Source organism: Chionomys nivalis, chromosome 17, assembly GCF_950005125.1.
Source record: "Chionomys nivalis chromosome 17, mChiNiv1.1, whole genome shotgun sequence".
Lineage (NCBI taxonomy): Eukaryota > Metazoa > Chordata > Mammalia > Rodentia > Cricetidae > Chionomys > Chionomys nivalis.
Window position 1 is genome coordinate 2967953 of NC_080102.1, and position 14843 is coordinate 2982795.

Here is a 14843-nt window from a genome sequence, read left to right on the forward strand (position 1 = left end):
TTTTATCAATGGATTCAAGTTTCCTTAGTGTTTTTTGAAAGGCTAAAGCTATTTATAACTTACGAATTAGTGAGACTCACTTTAAGTGTTTTAATAATTCAAGCTATTTTGAGCAAACCAATAGCTCTAACAATCACAAATAATGATAAAGGATTATTTTTAGAATACAAAAAGTAAAAGTAGCCGGGCGATGGTGGTGCACGCCTTTTAATCCCAGCACTCGGGAGGCAGAGGCAGGTGGATCTCTGTGAGTTCGAGACCAGCCTGTTCTACAGAGCTAGTTCCAGGACAGGCTCCAAAGCCTGTCTCGAAACCCTGTCTCAAAAAAAAAAAAAAAAGTATTTATAAATTATGATTTAAATAACCCAAAGAATATAGCATTTGCATTACAAATTTTAAACACAGGGTAGACAAGAAAAAAAGCTAGCTTTTATACTTAACACAACATGTATATCAAAAAGAAATACTAATCCTATCTGCTTAAGAAGCAGCAAACACAAAATGGTAAACTTAGTAAAACATTATGAAATGATTGTTAGATTTTTCAAGAGTGGTGGCGACTCGACTGCATAGCTCTAGAACATGATCTAGATAACAATGCCACGTCACCACATCAGCTGCACACTTGCCTGAGCCCAGATCCCCGATTTACACGGCATGGTGTGTTTTATTTACCCTGAATGAACCAAATTGAAGTCAAACTGATACAATCTTTGCAGTCCAGTATAACAGGACTACATATACTCTCCCACGGTGACCACTTGGAGGAAGCCCAGTATTTGTTTAGATAACTAAGTTGTAACGCTCATTTAGAAATGTTCCTAGCAGATGTCTGCGGTGTTCCCATGTCTAACGTCATAAGAACATGTATGAGGCAGACCGACCGCAGCCCTACAGGCATAAGCACTGCAGTGGCTTCTTCCTTAAGATGAGAGAAACCTTGCTCAGGTCACAGGAGAATCTTGACCTTAAATTCAGTCCTGACTCTGGACTCCAAATCTGGTCTGGAATCTATCCTATTTCTTTACATGCCTGTGTGTCCTGTGACCAAAAAATACCTCCCCCCACTCTTCAAGGTAACATCCAATGGCTACTGCCAACTCTCCAGGAACAGGGCCTCACAAAAATCCTTCTCGAGCCATAGCTACAATTACTATAATTATTGTTAAAATCTTTGCATTATACCCTAAATCTTTAGGAGAGGAAACAGAAACAAATCAGTAAGCAAATAGTAATGAAACCCAAGTGTATTATATAAAATATTAAATCCACATTAAATCTTAAAAGACTTTCTCAAGCAGGATAAAGAACATGAGAATCTCATTTTTTTAAACGCAAATTTCTATACTTTTGAAATTTTCCCATTGTAATTTTCAAGACAGAATGTTTTCTAGTAATTAAAATTTCAATGAACTAAGAACATTCTGTTAACAGAAAATAGTGATTTTTTTTGACTAGTCAAAGAACATTAAGAACGCTAAGATTTTTTTAAAAATTAACTATTTTTTATGTGGGATGTCCTTCTGTATCTGTAGTGCTTTTTTATTGGTTGATGAACAAAGTTGTTTTGGCCAATGACTTAGCAGAGTAAAGCCAGGCAGGAAATCTGAACAGAGATATACAGAAAGAGTAAGCAGAATTAAGCAGATGCCAGTCAGTCACCAAGGAAACAAAGTATGTAGAAAATGAGGTAACGCCATGGCCACAAGGCATTACACAGCCTAATAGGAATAGGTTGACTTAAGATGTAAGAGCTAGCTAGAAATATAACTGCGCCATCAGCCAAACAGTGTTGCTATTAATACTGTTTCTGTGTGATTGTTTAGGTCTGGGCGGTCAGGAGACGTCCATCTACGTTTCTTATTTTGAGGTTTATCTTAATTTTTAGTTACCTTCCAAAGACACCCTGAAGTTCTGTATGTCTTCCTAAGTAAGGTATGATTTTTATGTCCTTAGTACTAAATTAAATATATCTGAAATGTTTTAAGTTTCACAAAATACTTAATGTGTGGTCTTTATACAAACAGAAATAATTGTAAATTGGTTCCATTCTAAATTACTATTTTATCAAATGTGTTTACAAGTCTTGTATATCCAATGGTCTAGTACACAAATAGGCAGCTTTTTTGTTGTCATTGACAATGATATCTTTCCAATCTCAAAACTACTTTCTGTATTAAACAAAAATACATCAAGAATAAGGTTTCCAGGACATAAGTATGTAAAACATAAAACACTTTTTAACAGTGAAAGCAAATAAGATAACAAATTAATGGTAAGTGAATACTCTTTAAGTTAAAATCACCAACCAATCTCTATGTGTCAAATCAGACAGGGCCTGGGCAGGTGGCTCAGTAAAGAAAGCACTTGCTTCAAGAGTGTGAGTTTCCAGAACACACAGTCAGGCACAGGAGTGCACACATCTGCAACCCCAGTGCTCCTGTGTTGAGATGGAAGGCAAAGACAGGAAGTCCTCTAAGTTCACAAGCCAGTTAGCCTGACATACATACCAGAAAAGAACAGGATACCTTGTTTCAGTCAAGCAAAAGGTGAGGTCTAATACCTGCGTTATCCTCTAAGGTCCACTCATGCGCTCACCTTCACACACCTGTGCGCGCACACACGCACGCACACACGTACAGCATATAAATAAAAGCAGACACATTACCTGCTGCTCCAGACTCCTGGCTGTAGCTAATGGATGAAGAGCGTATAGTTCGTAAGCGTAAACTCTGGGCTCTCTCCTGCCGAGCAGCATCACAGGTCTGGTTTGGATGCCAGATCTGCTTACAGTGGTAGCAGAACTCTGTCCCACAGCCTTCTCGCCCACAGGTTAATTTGGGACAGCTAGCACATCCAAATGCTATCACAGCATATCTTGAAAGAACAAAGAAAACGACTTAAAATGTGATACAAAAACAAGATCAATTCAGTAAAAACTTAAGAAGCATTCAATTAAAATGCTACTCAGAAAACACTTTTCAGATATGTATTAATAAAATATCATAAACCCTAACACAATCCTACCTACATAAAAATAAGAGAAAAATGGTAGTTCATAAATCAAAGTAGCATAAATACCTTTAAAAAATTTTAAATACTTTCAAATTTTAGCCAGGCGTGAGGGTGCATGTCTTTAATCTCAGCACCCAGAGGCAGATGCAGGTGGATCTCTGTGAATTCAAGATTAGCTTGGTCTATAGAATAAATTCCAATACAGCCAGAGTGAGACCCTGTCTCAAACAAAACAACAACAAAAACAATGTCATAGTAACCAATGAAGGACTGGAGAGATGGCTCAGCATTTAAGAGCACTTGCTGTTCTTACAGAGGAACTGGGTTAGATTCCTATAATCCACACCGTGGTTCATAACTGTCTAATGCCAGGCACAGGGGATTTGATGCCCTCTTCTGGCCTCCATGGGTACTACATACAGGGACTGCACACATGTGGTACACAGACTTACATGTAGGCAAAACATCCATACATATAAAAATATTACTTATTAAAACATATTTTTAAAAGGATAGTTAATTCATTGCAGTCCCAGAGGCAGGGTAAAGAATTGACATTTTATTTTCAACTTTAAAGTACATGATTTAAAGCCAAGTTTTTATATATAAAGAACAATTCAGTGAAAAGGAAAAGACATTTTATTCTAAACCTCTTCCATATCCTATCTTTTACTAAAGGAATGAAGGAGGCTAGAGAAAGAGGAGGGGCAGAATGGGAAATGGGAAACCAGAGGAAATTCAAAGACTAAGGTTAAGGTCAGCTGGGTTTTGTTTGTTTTAAAATGGCAGCACTTGGTGATCCGGTTCCGTGGTTAGAGCACTGGCTGCTCCTGCAGAGGACCCTCATTTTATTCCTGACATCCATCTACACGATGCTCAAACTATACAAACAAGTTCCATGTTAGTAGGTAAAGTTTCTATATAACACCTGTAACATTACCAGCTACATATAAATTATGCTTTTGATCTCTAGAGAGCCAGCACAAACAATAGCGTAAAAATAAAGGGGCTAACGAGTTTTCTGTCCTTTGTAGTTAATACTACTGACAGTCATCATCAACAACTTACTGCATAGCCGAATTAAGGAAGGATTACTGTTTTCTTAACAACAGAATTTACTGGATTAGGTACTCCTGTTTTGTTTCTCTTGGTGTTAATCTCTCTACTGTAAGGTGTATTCAATTTTAATAGTGTAGCAAGTGAGTAAATTATCCAAGTATATTTTCTTATTAATTTACTTTTTATTTTTATAATTAGCTCTGTGATCTGCCCTGGTTTTGTTTAACATGTTATCCGAGGTGACAAGATAATACAGAGCTATTTATCAAGCGGAAGTAGTGGGCCCTTAGAGTTTGTCTCAGTTTATGCTGGCCACAATTCTGACACTTCATTAGGTAACTCGTGTCCTAGGGGTCTATGACGGACACTCCCTCCACATGCTGTATACAGCAGGAATCAGTTCTCAGTGTTTGAAGTATTTTACCAGAGCATTAGATATAATGATGTTAAAAGGTTAAGGTAGAATGTTTTGTCCAACTCAAAACCTGATTTGATGACAAAGATTTTCAGTCTTGCACCAGTGACAACACTGTACAGGTCCTACAGGCTAAAGAGTGCGTCACAGCCACGCTGCTGGTTTATAGGATACAGTTTCTTCCTCAAATTATTGGAAAGCATTGCTTGTTAATCCTACTTTCTAGACACAGAGTGTAACTTGTCCTAGATCCCAGAGTTTGGTTCTGCCATTACACCTGGAAGCTCAGCTAGCCCTGGCCTAGTTTAAAGAGTCTCTTTACACACATACACACACACCTACCAACTTCTATTTTTGACACAGGGTCTTATGCAGTCCTGGCTGGCTTTGAGCCTACTATGTGGCTGTGGATAATTTTGAACTTCTGACTGTCCTGCTTATACTTCTCAAGTGCTAAGATCATAGGCCTGCACCAACATACTCAGCTTACACGGTGCTAGGGATCAGACCCTGGACCACACACTTGCTAGGCACACACTGTACCACGAGCCCATCTATAGTATCTTCAATGTATGCTTTTGTTATGACAGAAACTCTTTAGTATTGGGACGCATAATTCAAATCTGATACTAGGTTGTATCTGAGACTTACATAACTAATGAATTCATGACTTATTAAGTAACTAAGTTTTTAATGCTTTATATCACACAGTATAAACCATGGTAGACGGTTGTGTGTTCACTTATTTACCCAGATGGGAAATACTTAACTTTTTCCATTAAACACTTAAATTTTTTTTTAAATTAGGGAATATAAACTAGATGCAATCTGAAAATTTACTCAACAAGTTTTTAAAGATTAGTTTGATTCAAGCAATAAATTCTGAAACTATAATTTAATAAACTCATATCCTAGTTTTCCCTGGATGTACAATCAAATAATATAGAGATTCAGGGTTTTCATAAACTCATTTATATAATGTATGGGGTACTAACAATATGGTAAATTTTACTGTTCATAGATTTTACTATCTTTTATGTGTTTTCATGTGGTATGTGTAGAGAAGTACACACAAACATGTGAGGCCAGAGGTGGATAAGGCTCTCTCTCCCTTCACTCACTCTCCACTTAATTTAGCTAGACTCGCTGGTCAACGAGCTTCAGAACCCACCTAACTCTGCCTGGCCCCTAGCACTGAGGTTACAGGTATGTCCACCAGGGCTAGCTTTTTTACACGGATTCTGGAGATCCAGATTCAGGTCCCCCACGTTTGCAAAGTAGTCATCTTACCAACTGACCTACCTCCCCATTGTGGCTTTTACTGTAAAGGGCACATAACTTAGCTAAGGGAAAATGATCTGGGTTTCTTAGTTCTGACAACTGCACAACACTCAAGCTGCAGTTACACAGTAATTAAATATATATGCAAAATTATTTTATTTTAAACGTTAAGGAAATGACATTTGTCATTTAGAACTTGAGGTAATGAATTATTTAATTCCTGCGTGTAGCAATTCTTGAAATCTGAAAATGTTCACATATGAACACAAACACACACATTGATTTGTGGTATAAAATGCCTTTCAACAAATAACCCTAACATTGAGCATTCTGTTATTCCCAAATAAAAACTGCTCATGGATGAAGAAATGCCAATCTGCTTACAATGTAATCCTCTCCCCACCATCCTCCTCGTAGTTGTCTTCACAGGTGCAGGCAAGAAGAACAGACAATATAAAAACAAGGCAGGCTCTCTGAATTTCAATACTTAGTATGGTATATACCCAAAATGTTGTTTTGACTACAAGAAAATTCTTTTATCCCTAGAGATAACAAATGAAGAAATGCAAGCAATGTGCCCTCACCCGCAGTCTGGAGCTGGGCACCACCTACAGTCAGGGTCTGCAACAAGCCATCGCCGAAGCATGAACTCTTCGTACTTTTCCATTAAGACGTCATCACTTAGTATCAACCGAATATCATGGGGATTAAACCGTTCGGTGCATTCTGGACAACTGATATTCACTCTACTTTCTGAGATTTCTATCCTTAGGTACTGCCGTAAGCAATCCACACAAGACCTATGGTGACAAGTCATTATATCAGGAAACCTGTCTTTAGAATGCCTCAAAAGGCACAAGGGACACTCTATGAAGTCTCCAATTTGTTTGCTGATAGAAGTCAATCCGTTGTCGGAAGAGGTATTTGTAGAGAAAATGGAGTTCTTGTCAGTACACATCTCAGAATGTATACTTTCAATACTTGCAATTCCATCCACTCCGCCATTGAGCTCCCTTGATTTACGTTTGTTGTCCTTTTTCCTCCGAAAGAGAGAGCCTATTGAAATTCTTCTCTTTTTTGGCGCCTTTTTGACAGAAGGTAAGCTCACAGATGAGGCAGAAGACTGAAGATCTCTATCCGAACCCATTTGCCGATGTAAACTCATGTCTAAAATGCTCATTAGAATTGAGTTGGGGTCAGTGTTCATGCACAGCCCTTCATTATACTTAAAAATAAAATTTGTCTTGTTCCTGTAGTCAGATTAAGTCATGATGTAAAAAACCCTATTGGCTCCTTCAGAGAATCCTGAAAAAGTCCAGTTAGAGAAGACTGTGGTCACAGGTGTCCTGTAAAAACAGAAAACAATTTAACTGTATTTTATGTGTATGTTTTTATAATCTTACAGGTTCTCTGTAAAATTTTTAACAAGTATCTTCTATAACCATCAGCTTAAAAATTAAAGTTGTTAATCTACAGGAAAACATACAATGAATGCTAAAATAGCAATGAAGACATTCTTTAACCCTAATAAAAGGTTTTCTACACTTGAACTGAAATATTTGTTACAAAAGTCTTAGATAAATCTTGATGCTATCACTGACTTAAATGATTCCTCATTGTTTTTAATTAGAAATAAAATGTACATGTAAACAAAAACTAGGAATAGCTTGAAGAATAGCATTCTAAGTAGAGAGTCTCTAACATTTCAGAAACAATCACTTACTATAATTTCATAATTATGGTAATGTGGTATGTTATTAAGATGGTGACAGACCAAAGGCATAGAATATGGTTGTAATGGTTTGTCCTGTCCCTTTAAGAGATAAGCCCAGCCCACCCCCCCCCTCACCCCCCCCTCACCCCCCCTTCTGCTGATCTTCCTTCCACTTCCAGCCTGTGCTCTCTCTGCCCTCCTCTCCTCAGACCCTCTCTCCCTCTCCTTCCCTTTTACTAAATAAACTATATCCAAACTCACTCTGCATAGCGTGCCTATCCACCTATCCATCTGTCTTTCACTGGACGTGGCTCCTCGTGGGACCTGGCTCCCCCCCTCCATGGCCCGCTGCACCCCTCAGGGAACCGCAGCACTTTATCTAAACCCTTACAAGGGTCTTTTAAAAAAACTCACATATTAGCTGGGCAGTGGTGGTGCACACCTTTAATCTCAGGATTTGGGAGGCAAAGGCAAGCAGATGTCTGTGAGTTTGAGGCCAATCTGTTCTACAGAGCAAGTTCCAGGACAGCTAGGACAACACAGAAAAATCCTGCCTCAAAAAAACAAAACAAACAAAAAAAAACCCCCGAAGAAACAAAATGTCACCTATTATTATATTTCATTTTTAACAAAGGTGATCTTTTTTTTTTTTTTTTTGGTTTTTTTGAGACAGGGTTTCTCTGTAGCTTTGGTGCCTGTCCTGGAACTAGCTCTTGTAGACCAGGCTGGCCTCGAACTTACAGAGATCCGCCTGCCTCTGCCTCCCGAGTGCTGGGATTAAAGGTGTGCACCACCACCGCCCAGCCAAAGGTGATCTTGTTGAGCACTAAAATTGGTCTTTTTAAAATTATTTGAGAGAGGATCAGGAATTTGACCAACGGCTCACCCCATAAAAGCACTTGCCACACAAGCTAATGGCCTGGGTTCTATTCCTGGAATATACATCATTGAAGGAGGGAAGTACCTCCTCAAAGCTTTCCTCTGCATGCATATACCATGTCATGGTGAACATAGAAATACACAAGCGAATATAATAAAATCAATTTTTTAAAAATCAGTTACAGCAAATTTACAAATTTAAATGTGAAGAAGCTTTTAGGAGACAACGAGAATATTTCAACCAAAAGATTTCTTATACAGAACATTACAAGTGCTAATCATAGAATAAACGGCAAAAGATGGTCCAGGAAGCTAGTATTACCAGTGTGCAGAAGACACATGCCACAAAAGAATGGTGCTCAGACAGGTGACGAGCATAAACACATAAAACAGACAACCCAAAAGAGAACTGGACAGAGGGCACAACACCATCCATTGTCATTACAGCCACACAGACAGGTCACTATGCGGTAAACGGATAAACCAGGAGAGTGGTATTTCTAGATGTTGGCAGGGATGTGGAGGGGTGACCACTCTCGCACACCTACTTTGGAAACGATCTAACAGCATCTACCAAACTGGAGCAAAAGGACACGTAGCATTTTTACTCCTAAACAAGAGCATACACAATAAACTGGGAAGCACGGATAGCAAAGAACAAGCTTTCTCACTCTCCAAGTAGACTTTACACTTGTACCAGGAGGAAAACGACGTAAAGTCTGAGAGCCACACAAAGACTCAAGCAGTTGGTTTTGAGTATTACAAAAATTAGTCAGACAGGAAATAATTTAACAACAATCACTACTAAAGAAGTAAAAATCTGTGGAGGTCTGAAAATGTGAGCCTGTTTCCACGCCGACCAAAGGTCAGAGTTCCTTTATGGAGATAACACTGGATTTCACCCAGGGAGTGGTTTGCCTACAGAATGTTTTGGTCTAGGGTGTGACGTGACTTGTTTTGTTCTAGCAATAGAATGTTTAACTATGAATGTAGCCCGCAATTTTCAATTGAATACGGGTGAATTTTCAGAACTCACTGGAATTTCCTCCAGATACTATCCTATATGTTTCTCTGTTTTATTATTTCCATTCACATCTTCATATTCTTTACTCTATTTCTAATCCCCACACCTTTTCCCTGGCAAGAAGTATTTTTGTCGTGGCTGGTACCCAACAAAAATCCAAACATTAAATACTATTTTGTAGATACCAACAAAGCTGTAAAAGGCTGATAATCTAGTCCAGTGAAATAATCACCTCAAGTCTTGTTTGAAGAATCTAAGCACAATGTGTGTGTGCAAACCAATTTACCATTATTTTAAAACAGAAATATTCTTAAGCCCAGGTGTTCATCCTTCCAGTGTATGAAATAATACATAAATAAATCTATCTATTGCTGTATAGTTGGTAAAAGGGAGGGAAAAAGCAAAAGAACAAAATCTCTAAGCATACCTTTATTCCCAGCACTTGGGAGCAGAGGCAGGTGGCTCTCTTGAGTTTGAGGCCAGCCTGGTCTACAAAGAGAAACCCTGTCTTGAAAAACAAACAAATAAATAAATAAATAACGTTTGAGTATTCAACTGGGCACTTAAATGAGCAAACACAATCCAAACATAAGCTATGGAAAGATTCATACAGAACTGAGAAATGACAATCACAAAATAGTATATATGGTATGAGACCATTTGTAGATTAGGTATACAATGTTTGGTATTGTTTTGGTATTTAAAATTTTCAGTGATTTGGCTGCACACTCCACTTATAAACCACAATACTAAAAACACTTTTGCTGTGGAATAATCCTGTACACTGTGAAAATGTGTTGCTCTCATTGTCAATAAAAAGCTGACTGGCCAGTAGCCAGGCAGGAAGTACAAATGGGACAACCAAACTACGGATGCTGGGATGAAGAAGGGTGGAGTCAGGGAGCCGCAGCAGAGACAGAGGAAGTGGGATATGTAGAAAATGAGCTATCGGCTGAGCATTTATCATTAATATTGCATCTGCAGTCTGGTTATTTGAGAGCAGCTGCTGGGACACAGGGAAACTCCACCTACAAATGGTATTCCAATGTGGGGCCAGATTTTCCACGTAAGACCTGACAAAAGCTTAAAAAGAGATTCTAAACACACAAAAAACGGAGTCAAGCGTGGCTTCTTGGTGATTGACTTTTCCCAGGTAAACTCTGTTTGCTAATGGCAAACAGGGGCAGCTTCTTGGTTCGTGCTATCAGCATGGGTAGGGCTCTCTGGGGTTTATGAGCAGCGGGCTGCACACTACTCAGTGGCAGTGTGGATCCAAAGCTCTCCAGAGCTGAGGCAGGAAATGTGGCTCCCTGCTGGTATCTCAGCCATGAAGCTAGGCTCTCAGGGAACCAAGTGAGTGGAGTCAGGCGTCAAAGTAAAGGCTTTGGTCCTAGCCATGCCACTTAACAGTTTAAAGGCCCATGCAGTCAGAAAGAGATTACAGATAGGCAATAAAGAGAATCAGATGGAAAAAAACTCCAAACGGGTTATAATGTGCTTAAAAATATGTGTAAGCTTAGGAGAGAAAAGGGAAGGTATAGACGGTCACAAAAAGAAATATATAGCTTTAAAATAATAAAGTCCTTAAAAAGGGAGTAAGTAATATAAAAGAAAAAAGTCACATAAAGATGGGAAATACAGAGCCCAGGTCCTGTATGTTATTGTGGTGTCTTTAAATTTTTTGGTTGCTAAGAGATGCTGGATTATGAAAGCTCATTGATTAAACCAACCTATATATTTTAAAAATATCTTGACTTCAAAATTTAAGTCAAAAGAAGTGTTACTTTGGGGGAGAGGGTTTGCTTTAATTTCCACAGGAAATAAGAAGCTGTGGGTTCATTTTGGGTTAAAGAAAATCAGGTTTGACTGAGGAAGACCCCCTGAACTTCTGACTACAGACATAAAGATGTGATGTAAATGTTATCTGCTCAAACACAAAACAAAAGATAACATAATCTTTGGCTGACTTATGTACAAGCACAGCCTATACTTGTATTACAAATATGTATGTTACCTTTAAAAGTTTACATATTTTCAGAGCAAGTGGACCAGACACTAATAAAAATGGATGGCCCAGGTGACCCTGGATCCAGAACGATTTCAAGGCTGCTGACTGAGATGACCCAGCCTCACAGAATACTCCAGACAAGATCTAACAATCATCCTCATTTTCTCAAGGTCTCCCCCCGACAAAAGTCCAGCACCCACAACCAACAGGAAGTAGTCCAGAGAATGACAGTCACATTCCCAAAATACTGGTTATGGATGTTTGTTTTCATTTAAGGGGGGATGGTTACTAGTTATTATTGGTCATAATAAAAAAGGGATAAACATAAAAAGAAAAAAATGGGTATATGATATAGAAATGATAGGATAAAAGGGTAGATTACTGAATCTACTTTTAAACTAAAAAAAGCAACTACTAGTCAAATATTTTACAATGGTATGGAATTTTATATAGAGAAACAAATTTAATGTTATTCTTGTTACACTGTATGCATGCTTCTAATCTTGTTTAAGGTATTGCACCTATACAGCTTATTTAACAATGTAAATTTCTAGTCACTGAAAGTTATCTCTATAAGCTATTTAGCATAATTAAAAAATACAGGCTAATAGTCACCCATAATATCAAACTTATAGTCACATTAGGTATGTTTTCAAGGTCATACACAGATATATTTAGATAGCTAAATGGTATTCAAACACTTCAAAGACCTACAGAATATGGCATTCAATATGTTTAATAACCTAAGGCTTTTCATGACAGTGAGACATGTTCGTTTCTGGCAGCACCATCTATTTCAACGAAGATGATGGGTATCAAAAAAACTTCATATGGTGCTGTGGGACAATGGTTTGTACCCTGTCACTTGTATTTTAAACAAACACTGCTTGGCCAGTAGCCAGGCAGGAAGTATAGGCGGGGCAACCAGACAGGAAGAAGAGACGGGGCAATGAGAATTCTGGGAAGAGGAAAGTTTCAGTCTACAGTGGTCACCAGACACAGAGCAAGCAAGATGTGACTGCCTCACCGTAGCTAACACAGATAAGAATCATGGCTGTTATAAGTTCTAAGAATTACTTCATAAGAAGCCTGAGCTACTGGGTTAACCAATTTATGATTAATGTAGACCTTTGTGTATTTCTTTGGGACTTAACAACTAAGGGACCTGGTGGGACAGAAAACTCAGTCAACAATACGGCTTCTTTATGGCAAAAGCTAGCCATGTGTGCAAAAAACCTGCCCTTGCCTCAGTTGCTGACGGTGTACTGTCTAAATTGGATGGGTGGTATACAGGTCACAGATGCTGCCCTTGTAAAGGGGATCAGCCACTTTCTCTATCTGGCACCTTCCCTAAACAACTAAATTCTTAAATTATAGCAGCCCCAAAGCAGGGTGGGACAACAGAATTAGTTTAAATTACAGCCTACCTAGTACCTTCACTAAACTACTACTTAGAGGCTTCTCCATCTAAATCCAGAGACTCCTGTTCCCAAAATTTAGAAAAGTAAGGCATGTTCTTTGTTCTGTGGGTTGCTGTTGGATGTCCTAACCCAGCTTCCTTCACCATAAGAGGCCACCATGGCTAAGATAGCCTCCTCAGCACACTCCTGTCTATGGAACCTAAACTCCTTTTGATTTAAATCTCTCTCCATCTCTCCCAACCCAGGTGCTTGCACTGTACAAAAAATACTTAACCATTTTAGAGTTACAGCACATGATAAAACAGCACAGAAAGGTTCCCGACTGATTTGTTAAACTATAAAACACCGATAGCATGAAGAAAAGCAGTGGTGGGGGAAAGAATTTCGGCTGGTAGATAAGAAAGGACCTAAATCAGCAGACTGAGTACAGAAGAGCCCTTACTAATGTGTGTGAACACCAGCTAATCCACGAGTGCTGAGAGAGAGAGAGAGAGAGAGAGAGAGAGAGAGAGAGAGAGAGAGAGAGAGAGAGAAGGCGAATTTGCCCTCTGCTTGAGATCTTTCTCCACTCTTAGAATTGAGAGCTTCTGGTTTCCAGGCCTTTTGAACTCAGAATTTATGTAACTCTGGCTCCTCTGGTTCCCAAACATCTGCACTTGGATTGGAATACAGCAGTTTTCCTCAACCTCTAGCCTGCAGATCATGGTATATGCTTCTGCCTTCACAACCATGTGAGCCAATTCCTAAACAACACAAAACTGCTCTGTATATCTGCAACATTTGTTTATCTGGGAAACCCTAACGGATGCAACCTCCATGACAATAATGCCTATCTTAGTGAGATCCTTTCCAAGAGGGAAAGCATGGAGCAGTTCCTGAGACTGGAAGGTAAGTAGACTCCATTCTGTCCCTTCTCAAACCACAAGGAAATCTGCTAATGAAACAGTGAGAAATGCCTCCTGTTCCCATTTAGCACAATTCCAACTGTCTTAACTAAACGCTAGCAAATTAGTTTTTCAGTGGCAAAGGAACCCCAGTGTCTCCTGTATTTCAACCAAGGAGAAGCAGGTCAGATTGCTGTTCTACCTTCTAGTCCAGTGTTTACACTCCCTCCCCTTGATTCCTTTATCTATCTCTGGAGGAATGTGTGGAACTGAGAAATGAAATGAGCCCCAGAGAGGTGGGGAACTGAGGGTGAGGCAGATGGGTCACAATGAGGTCAATGACAGTGTGATCTGCATAGTGAATTCCAGGATAGTCAGAGCTACAAAAAGAAAACGAAAAAGAAAACAGAAATGTAATGGCCCAAACAAAGGTGTTTGTACCACATACAAAACCCATGTGTTCTAAAGACCTAGTAAAAGTGCTAAACAGTTTTTAAGATTTACGTGTGTGTGTGCGCGCGCGCATGCATGCATGCCATCCATGTATGTGAGGCTAAAAGAGAACACCAGATCCCCCTGGAGTTGGGAACTGAAATGGAGTCCTCTGAAAAGGCAAAATGAATGATTCAACCCTGAGCCTTTTCTCTAGCAGAAATTAGTTTCTTCTGATACTACTTAAATGAATTTAACTTGACAAATTATTTTCTTACACTTTGTAAAGACTACAAAAGTTGAACAGGTCAACTTAAACACCTAACCAACACTTATAATACTGATTTAAATAAAAATGTGCTCTACATTTTAAATACTCAATTTACAAACACAGTGTCTTACAGTCAGAAGGCTCAATCCACAGACTTAAGAAAAGTTGTCCTGGCCACAGTTCTAGTAAAGGCAAAGCTGGCAGTGGAGAGAGGCTCAGCAGCTAAAAACTCTTCCCTGTGCAGGCCACCCAGCGCTCACAGGGCAGTTCACAACTATCCATGGAACTCCTTCCAGGGGATCTCCTGCTCTCCTCTGACCTCTGCAGGCACCAAGCACAAAACGCCCTGACACATAAAATAAAAAGATAAATCTTAAAAGAAAAATAAAAGCATTCTCAAAGAGGTGACTGAAGAGCCACTTAGAAAGGTGGCCAACCAA

General features: G+C 39.1%; 1 protein-coding gene across 1 annotated transcript in view; it reads right to left on the bottom strand.

Annotated features, from left to right (window-relative positions):
• Rnf19a (ring finger protein 19A, RBR E3 ubiquitin protein ligase) overlaps positions 1–14843 on the bottom strand; it is a 41208-nt gene that overhangs the window by 13923 nt on the left and 12442 nt on the right. Inside the window, exons 2-3 of the mRNA XM_057792146.1 lie at positions 6355–7116; positions 2669–2877 (exon numbers count right to left, since the gene is read on the bottom strand). Coding sequence (XP_057648129.1) covers positions 2669–2877; positions 6355–6977 — 832 coding nt within the window. The 5' untranslated portion in view covers positions 6978–7116. The remainder of the gene's footprint in view (positions 1–2668; positions 2878–6354; positions 7117–14843) is intronic.